Source organism: Helicoverpa zea, chromosome 2, assembly GCF_022581195.2.
Source record: "Helicoverpa zea isolate HzStark_Cry1AcR chromosome 2, ilHelZeax1.1, whole genome shotgun sequence".
NCBI lineage: Eukaryota > Metazoa > Arthropoda > Insecta > Lepidoptera > Noctuidae > Helicoverpa > Helicoverpa zea.
In genome coordinates, this window is record NC_061453.1 from 8027470 (window position 1) to 8052806 (window position 25337).

The 25337-nt window shown below is 37.1% G+C and overlaps 1 protein-coding gene across 1 annotated transcript; it reads right to left on the reverse strand.

Annotated features, from left to right (window-relative positions):
• Window positions 1-763: 763 nt before the first annotated feature.
• LOC124639767 (zinc finger protein ZIC 4) lies at window positions 764-25133 on the reverse strand. The gene is made up of 4 exons (XM_047177237.1): window positions 24896-25133; window positions 17345-18206; window positions 2981-3637; window positions 764-2004 (listed from the first exon to the last, which is right to left on the reverse strand). The coding sequence occupies exons 2-3, from the start codon at window positions 18051-18053 to the stop codon at window positions 3015-3017; spliced, it is 1332 nt and encodes a 443-aa protein (XP_047033193.1). The 5' UTR covers window positions 18054-18206; window positions 24896-25133; the 3' UTR covers window positions 764-2004; window positions 2981-3014.
• Between the last annotated feature and the right edge of the window lie 204 nt (window positions 25134-25337).

Here is a 25337-nt window from a genome sequence, read left to right on the forward strand (position 1 = left end):
TGCACTCGGGCCGGTTCATTCCTCCACCACCGCAATATGTTAACATATTTTTTAATTTCTCCATCGGACAGCTAAAGAGGCAATCGCGAGTTCATGCGCAGGAGTGAGATTTATAATAAGAAAACGCTCCTACCGCGCATGCACCATAAGGATCTATAAATCTTTTAAGTACTGGATCGGCCAATCCCTGTTGAGAAACGATAAATCATCCCTTCAGACAGTAAAGTCGAATCGAATAGTATCGCGCTCTCGCTCACACTCGACGGTGCTTATGCCCTTTGGATCATTTATCATTTCTTTCTCTCGTTTCTTCTCAATGATAAATTCAATTCTCTTTTGGAATATGATTGTTCCTCGTTTTGTTATTGTGTGGTGTTTTATTGTGGGTATCGTCACGGACTTAGGTTTTTTGATCGGAATCCGATCGAAATGATCGCGAGAATTGGATTTCCATTTTAGATTTCGTGACTCGAGTGATCAATCTTTTGGCTTCGAATTTGGAATACAGACTCTTTAGTTTACGACTACGACCATTAAAAAAGTTAACAAATTATAGTGCCATTTTAAATTCATGAGTAATATATAATTATTTTACTTAATGTTTTCTTTTTTCATGGCGATTGAAAATAATTTATGTTTTCAAGATTTATTAGGACGCACATTAAGAGAACGTTAAGAACATCTAAAACTTTTCTAATAGTTGTATTTCAGTTGCATTGCGGCATTTGGGGAAAAAAGGTTTTTCAATATAAAGGAACCTGTATGAAATCGAAATATTTGTTTATTTTATTTCTTGCTATTTACACGGCTGTAGAAAAGACAACAATTTCATCTTAAAATAACTTAAAATACGTAATGTTTTCTCAGTCAAATAGGTAGGTAATAATATAGGTACACTTTTAACTTCTTTCACTATCTAAAACGTCGGTCCGTGAAAAAATAGCACTATGTTCAATATAAATATTCATAATATAGTTCAAGAGTCCATAGCACGATGAAGTAGCAACACTTGTGTGAAATGTACAAAGAAATAAAACCCTTATCTCTACTATCACTGGGCATTTCCTTAAATATAATATATTTTACAGCGTACTATCTAACTTAAAACTATGAATTTACATACATTTTACAACCTATAAAATCGTAGTTTTTATTAGACTTCGGTGCTTTGGCCATGCTGATCATTATAATTTTATGTTACAAGTCTCGTTTCATATTTGCTATTAGTAGTACCTACGTCTGTCGTCGCCGACAATGTTGCCTGTTTATAATATACCTGCTCATAAGTGAATTTAAAGTATTCCATAACAAGTTTACTGTATATATAATTATCTATGTGTAAAGCTGAAACGTATGAACATTTAATTATTTTCGGTTCGCATTTAGCAATACATCTGTTTGTACGAATCTTTACACAAAGGCTACAATAAATCACTGTCAACAATTGCAGTAAGTTGACAAAATTGTTTGTTGTACAGTGCACAGTGCATCGTGTCCCTGGACATCAAAAATGCTCCCAACACACAATACTTATTCAATAAAGAAATCGTGTTCCAAAAAATAATAAGACACTTTTCATCGTTAAAATGTTTACAGGAAATATATGACGTGCTGTAAAGCATTCAAATAGCGGTCATTGTTTACAACTCAGTGTTTTACAGCAAACAACAGAACCTGTGACATAAGATTCTATTGTTCACAGTTTACATTGTCACCACGCTTTCAAATAACTCTTTCTTAACAGTAGACCCAAATATTAAATATCTCTCGGACGGCTGACGTTTGGCGATGATTTAGAAATGGTCGGATTGACTATGGACTAATTAGATTTATAATAAGCGTACACATTGAAAACAATACTGTTCCGGAGCGCATTAGTGAACTTTTCATTCCACGTCTGTTGTAGACACGCTCGAGTACCAATCATCTAGTAATCAAAATATTTCCTAACCTTAACAAGCATGTAATGATTGTTGGTGCTCATGTCGGCTGAATACTGCTAATAGGCATGATGACAAATTTTTAAATTCCTTTGTATGATGTAGGTATACGTCTATTTTATATGAAAAATTATTAATTTTAAGAAAATGCGAAGTTTTTTTTATCAAATAATTGCATTTTTTTCAGTCCACTTTGAATCCGGCGCGAAAACGCTTGTCAGTGTCATGTCGTCACTTGTGACGTCACGACTGAAATTACAAGACGCAAGTAAACAACGCTCGTGCAATAATTAAGTTTTTTGTGTTATTAAATATGAATTCGAAAGTGCATAGGTGTTGTGGGGTCCCCCAGTGTAAGAACACATCCAAAACAACTCCTGATAAGTTATTTGTGTACGTTCCTCACAATAAAAAAATACGAAACAAGTGGCTTAAACTTGCAAGGCGAGATTCAAAAGCAATATTGCCCAGGGTACAACTTTTTTTTTGTGAAGATCACTTTGATGTAAGTTATTACATAGTTCTCTAGATTCTAGCATAGTTTATAATGTAAATAACTATTTCGAGGTTAGGTTTCATCTCTCATTGTTTTTTAATTAAACTAGTATACTTACATGGAAGTTTTAACATTTCTAAATTCAGCTGAACAAAAATCTTTATTTGATGCCAAAAACTTTCCCAGCATTATGATATCAATTCTAGGCAAATTAGCGCTGTTTGCCTTGATAAATCCGGGCTCCATAACTCGTGTTATAAACAATTAATTAATTAAAAACAAAGATCGCAGTGGAAGTTCACAATAACGAAATGTGACGTTCACGCGCTTTCGCGCGAGTTGTTTTAAGAAATGACGTCACGAGCTCTGATTGGTGTTCAAGATATCATGGCGGATTGCCTTATTTCGTAATTTTATTTTATAAAAATACATATTAATCACATTATTAACAAAGAAAACAATGCGCGTTTTATATTCCAAGCTTCAAGTTTAATTTAATAAATATATTATTTTAATGATTTTTGATTACTGTCATCATGCCTATTCGTCGAATGAAGAGTTCGCTAAGCGCGATGCGGTCAGTAGGCGGCGGCCGCGCCCGAGTGGTGCATCAAGTGGTGGTGGTGGTAGGACTCCTGCGTGGGGCACCACCAGTCGGGTACACCGTGTGGCATCGCCGGCGCCGGCTGCTGGAACTGCGTCCAGTGGCCGCCGAAGCCCAGCTTGTTGTCCATCACGCCGTTTCCTCCGATGTTAGTGAGATGAGGAGGTTGGTTGTGATGCGGCGGGGCCGGCGGTCGCTCGTACGACTTTTGGTCGTGTGGGTTGAGGTATTTGTCGTTGAGGCTCTCCAGCTTGTCCGTGATGGAGGGGTGGTGGTGAGGGTGGTGCTGCGGCGCGGGGGCCGGCGGCGGGGGCAGGGGCGCGGCGGGGCTGGCGGCGCCGGCGGTCACGCTCACGCTGCCGGCTGACGAGGAGTCGTCGCCGTCGCTGTCGTACCGCGGGGACGCGTCGCCCGCCGCTCCGTGCACCTTCATGTGCTTGCGCAGCGAGGAGGGATGCGTGTACGACTTGTCGCAGCCGTGGACGCGGCAGTTGTACGGCTTGTCTGACGTATGCACGTGTGAATGCTTCTTCCTGTCCGAAGAGTTCGCGAACCGTCGGTCGCAGCCCGCATACTCGCATTTGAAGGGTTTTTCTCCTGATAACAAAAAAGAAACGATATAAGTAAAATACTTACACAGACATGTAGGTGTTAGACAGTTGTAGAGCTATTGGAATTGGTCAAGAGACTATGAATTATATTTGGATCACATTTATCAAATAATTGAGGATGAAAAATTATTCACTTGCACATAAGCGACCTACAAATCATAAATTCTGAATATCCTTATAAAATACAAATACAAAATACAAAATGTTTTATTTCTGTAACAAATACATATCCGTGAACTACAAACAATGAACTGGCAATGCACTTGTAACTAGCAATAATGTATTAATCATTATACTAATAAAGCAGGTAATGTACGCACACATTGCACACACGCACACAAATAGACATTGGTCATGGTCATGTTATAAGCAAGCGCGTCGGCAATTAGATAACCGCCCGCCACTAAATCCACAGTTAAGAAAAACATCCACCACATCCAAGTACGCGAATGTCCAATCACGTCGTAAATAACCAGATTTGCTCGTTGTTTATAGTTTACGAGCATAAATAAATATTCACAACAATTGCACGGGATACTTAACACGGCTATAAATCATATTTATAAGACGACTTTGTCACATTCCCGTAACAAAGCCTGGAGTAGCAGGCTGTATGGCACTTTCAACTTTATTGTTACGACAAATGATATATTTTGTGTTGACATTTCAATAAGCCGTGTAGCTGTGACAATAGCAGCTCAACATCCGTTTTACTCCTGATAACTTGATGATGAACGTGAACAATGGTGATAATCTCCTCAGAATGCTGTTATCACACCGATGGTATCTTATTTACAGGATAAATGTTCTGGTTTACCTGCTTAACTTTTGACTTGTTTGTAAATGCCATGGATATGCATTGGTAGAAAAAAACTATAGGGGTTCTTGAAAAAAAATCCAGAATATTGTATGTTAGGTTTGAAATTGTTTCAGACGTTCCAACAAATCATTTGAAGGCAAAGTTGACATTACATTAGGTCTGAAATCAAATACAGAAAAATACGAAATCACGCATTTTCTCGTATGTGATACCTGGATGACCCTATTTTTTTCTAACTTTTTTGCGCCATCAACCAACTAGCTACTATTGATCCTCATAAGTTCACCGAATCGTATGAGATGATATTCAATAAAATACATTACAAGTAGGCAGACGGTTTGGTGACCGCACCACAATGTAGCATTACTATTACATTGTCGTGTTTACAAATAAACCTCTTCGGTTGTAATCCTGCGCATTGTGTTTGAAATATGAAGATTTTTGAGGAGCCACAGATGCTAATCTCAAGTGTCTGTTAACGCTACAATAATAGAGCTCTTTAGGCGTTCCCTTACCACAATTTTTGTATACAGTATGAACGGATCGCACGTTTTCAATGGAGTGATACTTCCTTTCTTATTCAGTGTTCCATTACAAATATTTGTACTCTATTCTCTAGCGTACTTGGTGAGAATAGTGCCAATTCAGATGAGGAATGCGAGCTGTCAATATTTGCAAATTAATCTTTAATGTTCGAAATACGAATAAAGATGATAGAAACCAAACAGAATCCACACAAACCAGTCAAATAAAACAAAAGACAATAGAGGAATAAAAATCACGGTGGAACCATGATGAGTAACAATAAAAACGTCTCAGTTCTACTAATGAGGCTAATACGAGATAAAAGATTCCAAAACATGTGTCGCCCGTCTAATTACTAATCGGGCGTCTCATCTCCGTCGCTGTCGAACAAAAAAGGATCAACCACAAAATAGTAATAATTTGATGCATCTCCGCGCACGCGCCGTTGGTGGCGTAAGAGGGTGGTATCTTAGATAACGAAAGAGCTTTAGAATCAGTAAGTGACTCAAGAAAAACTTTGCAAAATTTTGCAGAATTAAATAAATTCGCCGGCTGAAAGATTTTTTCAAATATTTACTGAAAACATGAAATAAATTGAAGGAACTGAATATTAAATTTCCACGAACAAAGTTTATTAATAGCCAAGTAAACAGAAATCATGTTTGAAATGGCTTCTTTGAACATTTAGTGTCAAAACAAAAACAAAGTGAACACAAGTCGGGAATGCACTTCGTGAATTCGTCGCGTTCCGAGGCGGGACACCGGCTAGGGTCAGATGCTTATCTTAAACGGCTGTATCACCCACAGGAGACACTTTTTTGTTACTATATTATTATCGATGTGAAACTTTATCTGCTGTTTTTTCCAACAACTCTTTTGATTGGTCGAATCAATATAAATGTAAACTATACTAAACATATGTTTAGATTGAAAAAAAATCGACGCTTCAGATGTGATTTTAACTGATTCTACGTTTAAGTCAATTTTAATAGCATTAAACGGTCCGCAAGTGAAGCACGAACAAATCTACAGTTGGCACACCGCCTAGCCCGAATTACTCTGCGGTATTAAGTTACAAATCGCTACTTAAGAGCGCTCCGCTGTGAAAACAAGCTTTTTAGAAATAGCACGGGCGATGTGTAACCAGACACACGCGGCCTTTGCACCCAAATTGTGGTAAATGGCTTTAGGTGAGTTTGGAGAAAAAACAATCTTACACTGGATATCAAGTTGCAGAACAAAAAGGTTGTCATACAAAACGCTATTTAACTCGATTTAGGAGTGTCATCAAATGAGTGTTTATCATTTGAGTGGCCGCCGACTACTGCCGCGGGCTTGTCATCGCCTTGAAATAATAATTGGGCGACACATGATATCCGTGCACCTGTTGCTTTGAACATATTCATTAGACATTAATGCTGAATTATCTTAAATCACCGCGACGCTAATAATGAAGATACCACAGAGTTTGGTGTAAATCTCTGATGTCTTCTAACTTACTTATCTTCTTGGGAAGTTCGTAATGTGCCATGCATTCCTTTGGTTTTTAATTTAGTTATTTCATAACAGACGATTAAGCAGATTATCAATTTGATTTAGACTTTAATACATATCTAATGTTCATGGTATGATTAATAAGATCAATCATCACTTTAAGCGCAAGTGCGCCGCGCTTTGTTTCAATCTTTATTAAAAGTTACATATCAAAGCTAATTCAATGTAAGATGGAGAGGCGGCTAATAAGCGGCGGATGACTGGCCGATTGCTGACACAGCCGCCTGACCGCGAGCCGGCCGCGCCAGACATGACCACGCGCCATGTTCTTTCTGACCCACAATACTAATCGCTACATTCAATACACTATATCTAGAACACCGACAATATTCAATTAAAACATTTCGAATACGAACACAACGAAAACTAGCGAGCTTTTCAAGAATATTTCTATAACTATCTGTATTTCAATGTATCTAGTGTGTCACAATAACGACTGATTGACGACATCGATGGCACTTCCCCGAAAACCGTTTTCTCTCGCATATTTAAACTCAGTTTCGTACAGCGTGCATAATGATTTATGATGTACCTTTTATCCGAAACATATTTCGAATTAGAAAGATATATTAATATCTTCATTTTTTCCACTTCTCAGAGAATACGGGCCCTCGTGCGGGGAGCACAAAAAGAATACTCGGGGTCGGGCGAGCGCATTCGGCGCCCAACGACCGTGTGACAAGGTGCTTTATGCGGACGATTATGAGCAGACCGAATAATGTTCCGATACCCGATAAATATCTGCCAACTCATACAAAAGCATCCCAATAAAAATATAATAGTAAATGTAGCAACAACACGGGCCACAAACTGCACAGTCATATCTCGCTGATAAATATAAATTAAAATGAAAACGTATAGCTCGGGAGGAACAGGGACGGCAAGCGCCCGTGAACGAAAACAAATTAAAACTGATATAACATTCAAATGCGCACGCGCAGGTTAGTCGAAGGCTTGTGGAAAATCGAACATGTAGCGAGCACTGGCCACTCTGGCCAGGCTTCGTATGAGGCCTTTTTTGTCGCGCTGGAGTACCCCCGTGATTCACGACGACGGCCCGTGAGACCGGCCGCTTTCATTACCTATTACAATAATTCACTCATTGAACCTCATTTAATACTGTTTGTTATTTTGCGCCAATTAAAAATACGAACTGAATAAAATAACCATTTTAATTGACCCTTGTATTGCCATAAGTGTCGGACAAGTCATTTACTGTCATCATAACTCGTACAAGAACTATTTGCGAATTCAATTCACGATCTTGTAATGCCAGGAATAGTACTAAATGAAACAGGTAATTGCAGCTATACCATCTAGATCTTATAAGTTTTTGCTAGTTTCGTTAGTAATTTATTACACCTTGACATTTTTATGTCGTTTCTAGGGTTAGGTGAAATAATGGCACATTTCCCCGTCTGGCTGCACCCGTGAATTAAACTGTCTTCCCATTGTTCCGTCTGCGAGTGTGAGCACACCATTCGTCTTGCTCTGATAGGTATCTGCTGAGAGTGCACAACAAGGACGAGAAAATTATATCTAGAGTTGCTTTTGGAGAAATGTTTAAGTTGTCACATAAACATTTTGTCTGTATCGGTTTCGGGTTATGATTGAAATACAACGCTAACACATTGACAAAATGTATTTCTAAAGATATACTCGTAGCTCATAATTGAATTCTAAATATGTACTGATCAATGTTTAGACAAAATACCAACTTAATTTATCTGAGTACCAGAATATAATTCAATTCAACGTATCAGCATCGGTTAAGAAATATTATTATGACCTCTACTTATTTTCTCATCGAAGCTTAGATCATTTCGTTCCCAGACGATTTTGTAGATAAACAATATTGTACAAGGCTGAACATAAAAAAGTACAAAACAGCTAAGCAGGCACAGGGCACGCTCGTCAATCCTTACGTCAAGCGTTTTGACAGCCCTAACCGGCATCATCGCTCCTCTCAGATAAAAAATACAAGAAATAATATCAGAAACTTGACTTCTCAAAAAATTAGGCGGATGTAAAAAACTAATTCATATTTTCCGTACACGTTTAAATAAGATCCGATCAAAATACTTTTAATATTAAGATTAACAATTTATATTTATTGCAGAAATGTCGGTTATTTAATTTGGTTTAGGTACATCTATAAAACGTGAGAAACAGAAAATGCTGTTTTGCTTATTTGCACCCACATTTTGCAGACAATATGCAGTTGACAAAACCTTAAAAAGGGGCACACAGCCACGTAAGTCGAAAGATTATGGTCGAGTAACATTAATGAAAGATTACGATATTTTCCACCTCATAAACCTGCTGAGGATAACTTTAATGCTATAAAAGAAATGTTTGTACAATAACCTGCGGGATTTAAGGTAGGCGCCGTCAACGATGCTGCGTCGTGTCACAAGATGTGCGATAACTTATCAATGCGTTAAAATCTACAAAGAGATGGACGGGCACGCGAGCGTTTTAATAAAATGAACTTAAATTTTAATATCAAAATCCTTGGAAGCTGTTGCTGGGAGATCGAAGTGAGATGTTGTCTTACTACAGTCAGACTTTAGTACAATGTCTTCAGGGATTGCTTCCCAAAGAGTTATAAAATGGCTAAAAATGGACCTTCATTAAGTATATGATTACATAATGCGGCTCAAATGAGTTTGGGAAAAGCTTTTCTTTTAGTTTAAAAACAAAACATGCGAATTATCATCGTAAAATTGATTATCCTAAATGGTTTATTAACAGCAATTTGCAAATGTATCAATTCAGATATAAAATTATTAAACGGCATGACCATCATAATAAGAGTAATGTCGAGAAAATGAAGATACGTCGTGGACACAAGGGAATCGTTTTATTAATTGAGCTTGTTGGTATCGCATTTCTTGGTATTCGGGCTTATAGTGGAGACCTTACCGTACGATACTGATATTCAATGGCAAAAGTATGGACCTGATTTGTATTTCAATTTATTAATGGGAAAATTATTAATGTTTGTTGGTAAACATCTCGTTATACAAAACCGAAATTATTTATGTGTTAAATTTTCATCAACGACGAAAAAACGCGTAAAAGTGAATCTTGCATAAAATATTTTGTAACCCAAAAACTGATTAGTGTTAATTAAAATGTTAATAACGCAAACAAAATTCTGTGGGATAACTTAGCTAAGGTTGCAATTATTGTCGCAGCCGTTACTTGCTCCATGAATATTAACATGTTCACAAATCATAAATATTATAATTTTGCAGCGTGTCGTACGCGAGTCGCCCAATAAATCGGTTATGTTATGTATTTGTTCGGGCCGTGTCCACTCAACACCCACGCCGGATCGTGTTTCAGCCCCCGGGCACATTTTTGGGACAAACCAATATTTCTAACGAATATTAATAGTCTGTTTTGTTTTTATTTGTAACGTGTTTAATTTTTGTTTCGGACGCGCCCACATTCTATGCGCGCCAGACATTCCTTTGGGAACGAAATTTTGATTTGAATTTGATTTGTTTGTGGTTTTGCAACTGATCGCACATAGATAACAGAATATATTTGGGATTAATGAGAATGATTTTTTGTTAACTGAAGGAAACTTCTTGAATTAATTTTGAAGTAATTATATCCTTGCAGGTAACAAACATTCGAACAACTAAGTATCGTTCGAAAGATTCAAGTGTTCCAAAAAGCATTGGAATACAACTTTTTGTCGTCGTGTTAACATTTCGATTGTTGTCTGATTCTGTCGATGCGTTCTATCGAGATTTTTTCGCGAGCGGTGTTAAATGTGTGGAATTCTAAAGGCTGTCGACACAAACATAGCTTATTCAGTTAGTTTTTGCAAACCACGGACCACAGGTGCAATTTGAAGGAGTGCTGTAATAATATGACAAGCATAGCTTTCATGCGATCACTGTGAGTAAGTACTTGCGATCAAGACTGAATCTGTTTGCTGCACAAAGTCAGAAGTTCTATTTTTAGGTGGAGGTTGCTCGCTTTGTAGTCGTTAAGAAAACGTTGAATATCTACTACAGATTCGAGCGATGTGTGAAAATAAATATCGGAGATAGTTCAGTGTTTGTCTCAGCCGTGCTGTCGGCGATATCACACACTCCCATACATATTGATACGAGTGAGGTGTCGGCGAAAAAACGCATGAATGATGCAGTGAGACCCTCCGCGTTCGCCCTACAAGACGAAAGAATTTCGCACACTTACGAACCTCAAAGCGCAAAATGTTTTTCTTAACGCATTGAAAACGGCTGATAGCTCATTTAATTTAATGAGCCACCTATTTGATGAGAGCTAAAAAGCACAACACTACGAATCAAACAATTTAGCCTTCAGTAATGAATAAGTAAACCTACTCGCTCGGCTTCTAATAGGATTATTTAACTCAGTGTTGCCTAATAGAATCGACAAGATAAACACAGCGAGTAGGTAGCCTGTTAATATTATAATAAGCGCAAGACTACATTGCATAAATTAATAGATGACGTACATAGATATTTTACACGCAAAATACGCGCTTTGTCGTGGAGTTGCGGAAACCAGCCCGAGTAATCTAATCTAATAGATGACGTAGACAGTTGCTATTAGGTATATTTATTTAAATGAATTTAACAAATGTTTCATAGTTTATTGCTAAATTAATAATTGGAAATCTTCGTATAACGTATGTTTGAAGGCATTTATTTATACAAAAACTTAAAAAAAGAACATAGTCAGTATAAAATGCGCGCTTAGATAGTAAAGTGTCAGAAGAAACGATTGTCATAAGATGGCTTGGAGCAGGCGAGGCAGCCAGGCGTAGGCAGGCCAACACTAGTGCTTCCCGCGGCTTCCAAGCTATTGTTACGTAGCAACCGCGCACAATTTATGTTATCCTGGTACCGAGACTTGTGTTACAAACACATGGCAAAACAACTTGCCTATAAAATAGAGGGATGCTACAAACTGAAAGTATGTTTTTGTAACATTATGCGATGGGAGCTATAAATAAGCAGGCAATAAATTAACAGGAACTTATAAAAAGTTAACATCAGATAAGTAGCTAATAAGGTCTATGTTTCGAACGTTTACAAAAACGCATTGATTTTACTCAATATACCGTGAAATACCGCATAAAAGAGATAAGTGTTATGAATCCAAACAAAATCCAAATTGTTTGTTAATAGAATGTAAATAAAACGATTTCCGAATAATAAGGATGTCAGTAAATGTCTTGGATGTTCCATGACTAAATGATTGGTGTAGGGCGTGTCGGACGGATATTGGTAATAGTTCGAATGTGTTCCAGATTAGCTGCTCGTCGAGACCAGGTGAAACAGCCCGATCTATTTGATTGATTGCCCGCTCACGATGCTTATCTCATCTGAACAACAGACTCCTGATCGAATTTAAGATATAATTTCATTACCGAATTGTTTATGAATCAAATCGAAACGTAGCATACTATTTTGAAACCGTCCCTGTGTTATGTTTATGTCAATATTTCATCTCATCCGAATCGTGATGCAGTAATTTACAGTCGTATATACCTACATAATTGTATTTACCCAGGCTGTCAAAAGCAGAACGAGCGTAATGAAAAATATCAATAGCATGAGCAGTTTGTTGAAATGACACCTTTCGAATGATAACTATCTGCACACACGTTGCGATTGGTTGACGCCGAAGCCGATCCAATTAGTGTTTTTGTCTATGAACTAATAATTGCTCAAATTAGTGATGTCTGATAGCCATCGCTGTCGTGAAGGCATTTGATCCTGTCTAATAGAATTCAGCAAGAATCGTTGCAGTCCGATGCGTTCCGATTCACGTATCGTGGTATGGTTAAAGTGTTTTTGTTCGCACTCCGATTCCCTGTTCGATTCACTATCTCTTTGACGTTTAGCGAAATTCTCGAAAAGATAAAAACAATTTTCACGTTGCAGGAATGCTCGGGTTTCTGCAAAACGTGTCTTTGCTCGGACGGGCAATTTTTTAATATCCACATAAAGTAGAGCCGTGTTTGTCGTTCATTGACGCCGCTGTGTAGCAATATATTATTCGAGAAAAACGCAGAATTTCAAGTATCAATGTTATGTGTACTTAGGGACAATATATGCAATGGCGAGTGTAGACACTTCAGCGTCGTGTCAACGCGAAAAGGGGAGGTTGCGATTTGACAAAGATATAAAAAAATAAAGCGCTTAACGCTCTCATTGTCTACATGTGTACAATATCATTGGTACGGCGTGGGGTAGCAAGTGCGTGTACACGTCATGGAGATTTGAGCCCGTGTGCATGTGTGTGTCATCGTGTCAGTGTGTGCGCCGAGGGTTGTAATGTTGCTACCGACAAGGTCTAGCCACGCCCATGAAATTATCGTTTGTTTGAACTCATTTATTGTTTCAGGAGTAGTTAATTAACTTTCATGAAGGTAACGGGACAAGGAAGTATACCTAAACTTCCTCAGTAATTGATTTCTATGGTAATTCAAGAAATATTACTGAGCTTCACTCCTTCCACATTCATTGTATTTAGGAATATGTTTACATTAAAAACTGCAATTTCAAATTCAGATTTTGAGGAAAAACCAAAACATTTGACAGCATTACAATAAAAAAACATAAAAAATACGTTGACCGATGACAGTGAAGGAAAGTTTTAGAAATACTGGTCATATCAAATCCCCTCTGATACTGTCTGGTAACTCACACACACGCATTTACTATTGTGTTGGGAACATTTTTTATACAATTTATCAATCCGGGGCAGATGGTCCCGGATCATATAGGCACCTTTGAAAAGCATCAGCTATTTATAGGGTTACAACATTATCATATGGACGTAAAATGGCCGATTCTATGTACAGGGCTCGTTTATAGAGATGATGATACTTTTTTTTATAAGATATAGAACTGCTTTTCAATTACTTCGGTTATAATCTATCTATTATTATTTATCCGTACCGTTTCATTTGTTGATCGGATTTATATTTAATGATTATACAAGCTGTTGATTTGCATCCGTGCCATAGTCAAGGACGTAATTATGCTAATGATTCTCGACCCAAATCAACAAAAAAATTGGTACGTAATATTTTTTTTTATTTTAATTTTCCGAATTCCGAAAACTGTCATCTAGCCGTATTTAAACTTGGCGCGCGTGTTACTGGCCTTAAAACCGTGCTGCGCACTCACACAAACGCAAACACAAAGAATACGCAACGATTATTCATAAATTTCATTCATAAAATTGGATTACTTCTGAAATACTACGACATTACAATGACAAAAAAAGCAGTGCATATTAGCTATTTCCAATCTACTGTAATTCCAATAGATTATTTACGTATTTTATGTCCTCCTCCTGAACTATGGCACAAATGCAAATCAACACCTTGTATATCGTGAAAATGATTTCTAAATAATTGTGTGCTGGTCGGAAATATAGGAAATAATTATTCTATGCCACAAACGAAACACTAATTTGAACTGATGTCTATTATTATTATAAAAAATAAATTTTGAAAACACACACACAAAACTAAATTTAGTAATAACTACAAATTATGCATGAATGGGTAGGCAGAGGTGATCGAAGATAATTAATTAACTTATAGACAATAATAGTCAATAATTAAAGTTCCGACTTTGATTGGGGTATTTACAATGTAATGACTAGTTCATCCTGTGCAATCTACTGCATTGCAATCACGGAACATTCTTCCGTGAACACTACAGCAATTTTCAATTAATTGTTAGGCAATTCGCACCTCTTTAACTTCAATTTACATTGATAAGTTTTTTTTTCGACAAATTAAATGTTTGATAGCAACAAGTCACAAATAATTAGTTTAAATATGTATTTTTTGCGAAAGGCATAGCTATCGATTTCACTACATTTGTGGTTTGTATTACATAATTAGGTAAGTGTATTGGCAAAATCATGGAAACTTTTCCTGTATGTCAATTGCAATTGTTTTTGTAAAAAGTAAACGTTTTTACCCGTCATTCATTCGTATAGGAAGTAGTGAATGAAACAGTAACCTGAGCATATGAAGTGTTTGATGTTGACGAGTGTATTACATGTTTGTTTGCGTCAGTACCCGCAAGTGCTGCAGTCGACAGGCCGCCGACAATGGCGCGGGCGCAGGGGCGCAGGCCCGCCGAAGGGTACCGTATTGTTTGCAAAATATTTTGAAAGCGTCATTTTATACGGCATATTAGCTGAGCACTGCGTTTGATGGCCGGGGGACGTCTTCGTTGAATCGTATCATCATTAGAGCATTGTGCACACCCCTCGGTTGCGTTACTAGCGGGTGTTGAAGTGCCAATGCTAAAACTATTGAATTTTAATGCAGTGCAACCAGTATTAGTTTATTAGACATGTTGATTTCAAATTGTGTACACGCATTTATGAGCCTCGTTAAACACATGTTGGCCTGTAATTATTTGACTAGCAATCAATTTATGAGGCAATATTAGCTTAATGAGCCACCGGTGAATGTTAACATAAAATACGGCTTATTACGCGTAATCCAATATTTAGGGTAATCGTAGCGCGTAGCACTTCGTAGCTACGGCTACGCCATTTACAAAATCTTGATACTTTTTTTCCGAATTACAGTTAATAAATGTATAAATGAAGGGATCATTTGGCAGAGGTGTTTAGTAATAATCAAGTGTTTTATAAAGTGATTGGGTGATAGTGGGCGGAATCGCCGGCGGCGGTATGACGCCGACGCGTGCTCATGTACCCTCCGGCTTTTCGCTCTGCGGCTTAAAAACTCGTCGACAAGAAACAAGAACTATATTTTAGTACCTAATAAAGATTTGTGAATAATTAAACAATGATTAGTTTATTAGTTGGAGACGAAATTCGTGGAAGTAAAAGACAGACGATTTTAAGACGCTTTTCAGTAACGACTCAAAATTTCCGTGACTTGGCTTTTACTAAGAAAAAAGATATTAATGTAAACAATTACATATGTATAACTTTCTCCATTAAAAGAATGTAGCGATACCTAGGCGTATTTATCGCCTTATTTATTTCTTTTATTTCTATTGTATTAAGCCTAGGTTGAAAAATTAAACAAAGCATGTTGTTTGTTTAAGGATATCGATTATGTATTGTCAGAATGCATCAGTTTATACAAATGTCTACAGAAGAATCGGTTTATTAAGCCCGCAATTAGATTTCAGAATGGCTCATAAATCGATGGAAAATTGTACACATCATGTATCAACTACGTTTTCTAATGAATGAACATTTACTTATTACTTACAACATTAACTACTAGTCCTACAAGAGATGGTCATGGAAGGTTTCAAATTACTTACTTCGATCATAATTGTTTTTAATAACTCATAAATAAAATGTATTTTATTTTACTGAATCAAGCTACTGATCAGCAGAGTATCAGTTTACTAAAGTAATAACAATATGTTTTAAAAGTCAAGCGCGGCCTGTCCTGATACTATAAAATTATGCATTTGAAATTGAAATCGGTATTGATTTAGGTAATATCTTTATTTCGGTTTTATTTGTATTAGATTGAATAAATGATCACACCAAACAGATCTAGTCATCCGAGTTGTAAGAAACCACACATTTCAGGATTAAAATAAGTGTCGGGCGATATTATAGGGTTCTAGTTAAGTTGACCCAAAAAAAAGAAGATTGAGCAACAAACCTAACATTCCGACGCTGATGCCAAGATTGAAGATATCTCAAAAGTTGTTAAACACCCATTAAAATTGGGTGGGCTGTCTGTCATAAATACGTTATTAACCTATTTTAAGGTGAAAAGACCCTGATATATTTGCTCTGGGCTAATTAAATATATAATGATCGGCAGCCGACCCCAGCTCACCATGGTTTTACACGGCCTTCGGAGTAATTTATAACCACCCATAAAACAATTCTTCAAACTTCCCCACAAAAAGGTTTCGTCTATTCAAAAGCCCGTATGAGATAATAGAGGACGGGGGCACAGGACAAAAGTCTGGATGCAACACTAAACACTGACGAAGAAGAAAAAAAAGCATAAAACCAGCTGGCTTCGTCCCCGACGCCGGCTATACAAATTCCTGGACCGTTCCCTTAAAAATCGATATTTAAAGTTAAGTACCAATACTTTACCAATAACAATGGCGAGGCGTGCGACAGAGACAAGACGCGACGAACCCAGCACCCAGACCAACAACTGGACATTTTAATTTACGAGCGCTTTTTTTATCTAACATACGCAGTTCAGATGAATCTTTCGACTTTTGTAATGAATTGAAAAATGGTGTCCTGAGTTAAATGACTTTTTGTCCTTGCTTACTGAGAAATAGACTTCACAAGTCGACGTGGACATTTATAGGACGTTAGCTCCGTTGTTTGTGCTCGAGATCGCGTTACAAGGATATTCTTTGATAGTTTGTTGTGTGTCACTTGTCATTGTATCGGTTTTGTTATTGTGGTGCTCGGATATATCGCAACAGTGGGCATCAGTCAGCCGCAGGCGCTGCCGACTGCGGGGGGCGGTTCATTATGAATTAATGAGAATCCAAATGTTTCGCCAGATCAACGCTCGTCCACTTGAATGGCTCTGATGTCTTACTAGACGATTACCGGATGTGAAACACTTCGTCGCTGCATGACGAATCAATTTTGTCAAAGATACTAGAGTCACTTAATGCTTACCGGTACCTCCGAGTGAATATAGAGGATAACACGGCTTTATATCGTAACAAAGTCATACAACAACCTTAAGCTATGGAGCATAAAAATAGGAAAATTTAGACAAACTAAACTTACCGGTATGTGTTCTTTTGTGTATTTTGAGGTTTTCTGATCTCGCGAACACCTTGCCGCAGCCGGGGAAAGGACAGGGAAACGGTTTCTCTCCAGTGTGCACGCGTATGTGATTCACTAATTTGTATTTCGCTTTGAATGGTCGTCCATTTCGCGAGCAGCCCTGCCAGAAGCACGCGTGTGTCGTGCACTCGGGGCCGCCGACGTGCTCCACCGTCAGGTGCGTCACGATCTCGTGCATGCTCGAAAACAGTTTGTTGCACAATTTTCTCGGTGGCGGTTGTTCAGGATCCAGCCACTGACACCGCATGTCCCGGCGCGGCGGCGCGCGCACGTAGCGGAGGAAGGCATGAGGTGCGTGCGCATGCGCGTGCGGCACTAGAGGAGGCGCTCCGCCCTGGTAGTGCACGGCGTCGCCTCGCCAGTCCCAGCTCTGGTCGAGCGGCTGCTGCGGGAAGAGCTCGCCGCAGCCGCTGTAGTCGCGCAGGTAACCGGGCTGGTAGGAGTGCAGCGGGTAGGGCTGGTAGTGCGGCGGGTGGTGCGGCGGCGGCGGATGCGGCGCGGCGGCGCGGTGCTGGGCGCCCACGCCGCACGCCGGCTGCGGCGACATCTTCAGCCCATAGGAGGCGAGGTGTGCGTGGTTGGTCTCGAGGAAGGCATTCATGGCGGGGGTGGCCGACGCCGGCGCATAGCCCCATTCGCCCGCCACCATCCACGCGGCGGGGTTATCCCCGCTGATGACGGCTCTGGAATCTGCGTCGTCTCCGACGCTCAACGAGGCTGCTGATGCTGTGCGAAATTCACTACAGCCGATACGCTCTCTTTGTTACAATTCCTCGGTTCAATAGTTTCAGCTTTTGGTGACCTGTAGAAAATAAAGAGTTTAATTATTAAAAATCTGCTACCCATTTAATATTCAAATGGTCCAATCTTTCGACCAAAATAAAATAAAACCGGCCAAGTGCGAGTCGGACTCGCGCAGCGAGGGTTCCGTACAAATCCTGTATAGATAAAAAGTGAGTTTCGCGCCAAACGTTAAGTTTAGAACAATCTTAGTTATGGTAATTTCGTGAGAGTCAAAATAGTTAATATTTTTATTTTATAATATAACTAAAATAGTAGGCCAGTACCTTGTAAAAGTTATTTTATTAAAATTATTTATATACAACATTTTATAGTCATCATTCAGAAATTTGATTGAAAATAACTAATTATGTCTTAAAGGTCATTGGGCATATCTGACCCGCTTTGAAAAAAGTGGCGGACATGAATCAAAGTAGTTTTAAATCGTGGAGAATGGTATGACGTTTCTTTGAATATAATATTTTATTAAAATTCCATGGAGACGAATGTCCAGGATCGTTTGAAAAATATAAAAGACAAGCAGTTTCAGAGGATTGTACAGGTTGCAATGCTAGTTTTTATTGTTAAAGAATTTTCATAAAGAAGGAAGATGCCAATTAGGATGACCAGGATCTGATGAGGATCTGGAAACCCTGAGAAATCGAGGGCAACTCTTGAATATTGTAGGCACGCATCGAGTCATAACCAGACATGTGAGTGTATTTTTGAGGGTACTGGTAAACAGTGAAGGTTTGGAGCTGATTTGATTATGGAGACTACAGAGAGTCGAGGGAACTCCTGAACGGTATGTTGCAACTACCACGTGTTTGCCAGCAGCCCCGAATCCTACTCTCTAGAGGTCGTTGTTACAATTCGACAGCTACAAGTCGTCAGGCGGTTTCGAAAAAAACCTGAAACTGGGGCTCGTTAGGTGATTAATCCCTCAAAAATAAAAGATCCCATTCCTGCAATGGCTGCTTTAACCCAAGTTAGTAGTGAATTCTCGTCACCTAAAATAAAATAAGCTCCAACACAAGGTTACGTTATAAATTGTAAAGGAGTTCCCATAACTATGTCTGATCTTTGCTATCGATCCCACAATGGCAGTCAAACCTATCTATGTGGAAAGTCTTCGCCAATACGAATAATATAAACACGACGTAACTAAAAACATACCGTTAAGGAGTTCTCTCAACTTTCTCACGTCTCCATCATCAGGTAAGCTCTAAACCTTCACTGTTTGATAGTATCACCAGACATACATCTGAGAATCAAGTTTAAATCCTATGCATGCCTACAATTTCTGATAGTTGCCCTCGATTTCTCAGGATTTCCATCATCAGATCCTGACCTGATGACAATGGAAATAAACGGCGAGTATACTCTTTCACTACAAAGAAATGATTTCTCAAATCCGTCAAACGTGGTCGTTTAAATTCCCCATTGAAATGAGGAAAATATTTGATGTTTACACCTGATTTTCTCTAGATTCCCATGGTTCACATTGATGCGACTAATGCCATAGTAAATCAGAGCCTTTATCATTATACTGTGCTATATTTCGTTCGTATCCGCCGTGGGTATGGTTTCCATACTAAGGTGCCCAATGACCTTTGAATGATTTAAAATTTTTCACAGTTTAGAGGCCATTATATTTAAGAAGTGTTTGATATGAATTTCACTTTTTATCAAAACTTTAATATCTCTACGCGTTCATGTGAAAAAGGGTAAGTAGTAAGTTAATAATTATTAAAAAAATATTTTATGTCATGTAAGCAAAAATAATATTATTTTAATATTTTATGTAACTTCAAATTTATCATTTTCGTAATTTTTCCTTTATCTGTACTATATAACGTTGCTTCGTGCCAAATTTCAAGATTCTGAGTTCACGGGAAGTACCTTGTAGGTTTTGATTCCCTAGCGTGTGACGGAAATTCGTCTAAGGTGTCGGTAAAACTGCTGTATCTTTTGATCGCGTTAACTTAGAAGTTTGATTTTTTCATTGCTTGTATTTGGTATAAATTTCAATTTGGTACCTTTATTCGTTCTTGAGAAATAAGGTAGTAAGTTTCATTTTATTAAAATATTTTTATTATATTATATAACAAAAAAAATGTAATTTTCGCAATTTTTCCTATATTTGCATTATATGACAATGCTTTATGCCAAATTTCAAGATTCTGAGTTTACGGGAAGTACCCTGTAGGTTTTGATTCCTTTGCGAGTGTCGAAAATTTGTTGAAAATATCGACATAATCGGTTGTATCTTTTGATTGGCTTGGCTTAGAAGTTTGATATTTTCACAGCTTAAAGGGACAATAGACCCGAGTATTTCATGTGAATTTCAGCTTGATACGTTCACGCGTTCTTAAGATAAAGGGTCTTGACAGACAGACAGACAGACAGACAGACAGACAGACGGACAACAAAGTGATCCTATAAGGGTTCCGTTTTTTCCTTTCGAGGTACGGAACCCTAAAAATGAGTCCTGCAGTATCGTAACCTTCCGAGACAAATTCAAAACCATTTCTCAAAATAATAACATACATTCGTGCAGCCATAACCGGCGACGAACATTTATTTATAATAAAAAAAAATGTGAAGCAGGTACTTTTGGACATTAAATTAAACTGTGGGTAAATTTATAGGACACTTTTATACGCCTGAGACAAAAATTTCGATTGTATTCGTGTATATTTAATTTTAGTTTATTTGTTAGGCTGGCTCCAATCTCTTTTATGGTCGAGGTTTAGCATCGATAATTTATTAAAATAGTTTTATGAATGATAAAACCTGTTTCATCGTAGACAGCGTGCAACGACGGGCATTTTATTGCCAACTTCACATCCCTTTATAATTAATTCGAAGGCATAGTAATAATAGCTGGCAAAATAAACCAGCCCTCCACATAACAAAAATATCAAAACTTGATAAGGTCAACCTAGGAAGGTGCTCTTTGTTTTATTTGTGACGCAAAATATCATCTGAACGAGATAGTGGTATAACTTCGACTTGTTGTCTTATATTTTATGAGTCAGGAAGTATTTAACCTTCCTATTACGATTGTATTCTCAAATGCCAATATTAAATTAATTTGATATTTCCATAGATCACCGATTCATCATGACATAAATATATTTCGTAGTGATTTGTGTCAGATCAGTATTCTTTTAAAATATAATTTATACATGACTTTGTTTCTTGAGAACCTGTGTGGGAAAATTGAATGTTCTCTGATCCTACAATGGCGAGCATCACTCCCAACGTTACAGTAACTTGAACTGTCAATCAACACAACTGTATATTTTTTGTGGGCGTCTACATAATCGCATTATTTGAAAATAATGTTGTTTATGTATTGTTTAACAGTTGAGTGGGACAGGCCGCTTTACCTGAGTCTGTTAAACAATGTCGTGCCTCAGATCTCCATCTAATCTGAACATTATCTGCGAGGCTCCCCGCCGTGTGGTCGCATCACCACAAAGCAATGGGTTGACACATCTCAACAGACGCTCATGGACTAATAGGATTACAAAAATAACCCTTTATATCAATATCAACTGTCAAAGCATTTTGCATCTTAATCCGTTGAAATTAAAACTTTAGGCCGGTATTTGAACGGTAAATGTAAGTTTGTAACGGTTTGCAGCTGTCTTCGGAAGGTTTCTACAGTTTTAAGGAATTAGTCATAATCACATTAGCGTGGTATTGAGATGCTCCGCTTATCAGTTTAACGGATAATACCAGCATATATGTGTTCACGGGGATGCGAGCATCATCGCATGCGCGTCTTCAACACGCATTAAATTGCTATTATTGTATACTAGCTGGTGCCCGCGACTTCGTCTGCGCAGGTTTAGTATTTCGAACAATATGTTTACAAATTGTAGCCTATGTGTTATTCTGATGTATAAGCTATATTATTGTAAAGTTTCATTAAAATCCATTTAGTAGTTTTTGCGTGAAAAAGTAACAAACATCCATACATCCATACATACAAACTTTCGCGTTTATAATATTAGTAGGATTTCCATAATAATTTGCGAAGATAAGATTTTTATATAATTAGTATTGTACAAATGTCGTTGCTCATAGAACTATTAGAATACATTTTAGTAAATAATTGTTTACCGCATTTTTATTCCCACCCTGAGCCTATCACATGTATATGTGCTTCTATATTATCATTTTGTTATCATCATGCGGTATCACATAATTTTACACAGGTACACGTACGTACATGCAAATTAGGTGTAAGTAGGAAAATGGATTAAGTTAGTAAGAATATCAATTTCAGGTTAGGTAAATAAATTGTTAGTTAGCACCTGCCAAGTAGTATGATAGCCTGCTTATAATTTAAATATTATATTGCTACATAACTTGTAATTAAGCAGGATTTTATGATGTTAATAACCGAAGACTTTTAATTTTGAAGTGAAACTTAGTTGCTTAAATAAGAACTATTCAAATAGTTAAACGGTAATTATCTCCTAAATATGACAGGCGTTTCTATATATTTTATGAAGAGGCTTTTCCACATTATACGCTAAAATATTTGGCACTGAGGTATTTTAAACAAGTTTTATTAACTAAAATGTTATTTTGATGTTGTATGGGTAGGTACAGATTTGTTGTTTGGTTTCGATTTGATTAGATTATTCGATTTGATAAATTAGATCATAAATGATGCAAAACCTTATTGATAAACAAGTCTTCCAATAAACCCAACTTTTTGAAAGTTATTGAGTGGTTATGTGGTCATTTGTACTTTCGGCCTGCCTAGGAAGGAGGCAATTGTAACTATGAGTTTCAGAAAAAGCCTATACCTAGTTGCAAAATATCAACAAAATTACTAGAAATCAACTGTTTAAGATCTCGCACAGAGTTTTTTTTTATTATTACAATAAAAAACTTAGCCGTTCAAAATGTCAGTGCCTACTTAATTGAAAAGTACATTGAATCCTTCAATGCCTTAAAATAATTTAGAGTAAAACTACTGAAAGAGCAAATAGTTACAGACATTTTGTTATAAATTCACAAATAAAATTTAAATGTAATCTAATAATGTTTAACATAAAAAAACCTTATTTAAGTAATTATTACATAAGTAGGTACCTAAGGTAAAATGAAGCGACGGTACCCAATATTAAGCATAAAGTCATGATTTATTTATGGCTCTCGTGATAGCCATAGAGACTATTTATATTTAATGACAATAAAATGGTTGGTAAGAAATTAATGTCCATAAAGAAAAGAACTGAATAACTTGACGATCGGAGAGTATCTGAGACATCAGTATCATTTTCTATTAATGATAGAACTTTCACAATCCCTTATTCCACGAAACCAATCAACAAAGCCATAAAGCTTACTACATTATATTATTATGAAAAAATAATAATTGCAGAATATGCATTATATTTAATGAATTTTACACTTTGCAGTTACAACATAAAATATAATAATAATAAATTCGTATTTTATTAGCAGTGTTCAGACATGTAAAAGTGTAAAACATACAAATATAAAGGTACATATGGCAAACTAATGACTTCTCTAAAATAAATAAATAAAATACTAAAAAAAGCTTTTCAAAACAGTTTACGGCAAGATATGATGTTATATTAATACATAAGAAAGATAGTTAGGTCAAAATCCAGTGGTCTGCAGGTTCCAGGCTGTGAAAATTTCTATCATCACATAGCCATGCTTTCTTATGTGGTACCTACTATTTGGTCATAGGTACTTCTTTAACTAAAGAGGGACTATAGGCAAAATATATATACTTTCTTTTTAATTAGGCAATCTGGCACATGAAATTCAGTGCTTTCATAATTGTAAACCCCAACCCAAACAAAAAATATGAATTTGTTAGTTTTAACTCTTTAAATAAACTTTAAGATAACTCAGTTCTCAGATAGTTCTCTTACAGGGGTGGTCTTCACTAAAAAGTATTAAACGAAGCCAGTAAAAAGTGAAAATAGCCAGTCATAAATAAACAGAATAGGCGTGTAGAACAAAAATATGTTAATTCGAGCAATATACGAGCAATTATACTATCATTGTATCGACGTATTGCAATAACTGCTCATTATAAATTCATTTAAACTGCATCTATCAATTATGGGAACATTATACCAATGTTCATAGCTTTTTAAGTCCATAATATGAATGTCTTCTTGCATTACGAATGATGAATTTTCAATAAAGCAAAAAAAACATCTTACTTTCAATGAGTTTTGCCTACTTAGGTAAAAAATGGTTATTGAAGGAACCTGAAAAATCTTTTTCTTGTATATTTCTTCTAATGAATGATTAAATAATAGTTAGGTCGGTACCACTTTGATTTTGTTCAGAATTCAGACTTGAAAGGCTGATACAGGTTAATAAGTAAAGCTTAGCTTAAGGATCTGTTTCTGTCTAAATAGATAAGTGTGTCAGCTGTTTACTTCTAAATCAAACAATATTAAGGGCCCAAATATGTCGAACACTTATACTTATGATACGATATTTACAGGGAATTAAACGTTCTATAAATTAGGGAAGTTATTTAGGTTTGTCATGATTTTAGTCTATTAAGATTATGTACATACACTATCGTGCATATACCTCTTAGGCTCATTTATCAAAGTAATTTAATAATGCTGTTCCAGAGATAACATGTAATAGATGATTGAGAAAAAAAATATAAACACAGGGAAAGCTTACTTGTTGTTTTAGTAGAAATCCAGTCTTCAGTAAATCGATGTACTCATGAAAATAATCACTTAGTTTTATCTATTAGCACAAGAAAATATCAAAACACTTCACTGAACATATACTTATGTATCTAAAATAAATTTCAGTATCCTTATGTAACTAGAGCAATTACTATCACAGATGTTGGCGCATCGTTATAACAATCTCGTGTCGATTTCACAGCCGCATTCTGCGATAACAGGCGGTCTCGTTGATAACATAAGTTTTTTGGACAAATTGTCACGCAACGATTTTTTCTCGTAACGATGAAAGAGTTCGCGACGTGTGTCCACTGACTCCGCTGAGGCTCTCAGCATGACTGCGGGCTCCCGCGTCGCCGCCCCTCGACACAGCCGACATACTGCTTCTTAGAAAATATTTTGTACGGACCGGGCTCGAAGCGCCAACGCAG

Coding starts and splice junctions, on each gene's coding strand:
- LOC124639767 (XM_047177237.1), bottom strand. CDS start 18,053: ATGGTGGCGGGCGAATGGGGCTATGCGCCGGCGTCGGCCACCCCCGCC. Junction 3,638..17,344: donor ACACAAAAGAACACATACCG/GTAAGTTTAGTT, acceptor TTTTGTTATCAG/GAGAAAAACCCTTCAAATGC.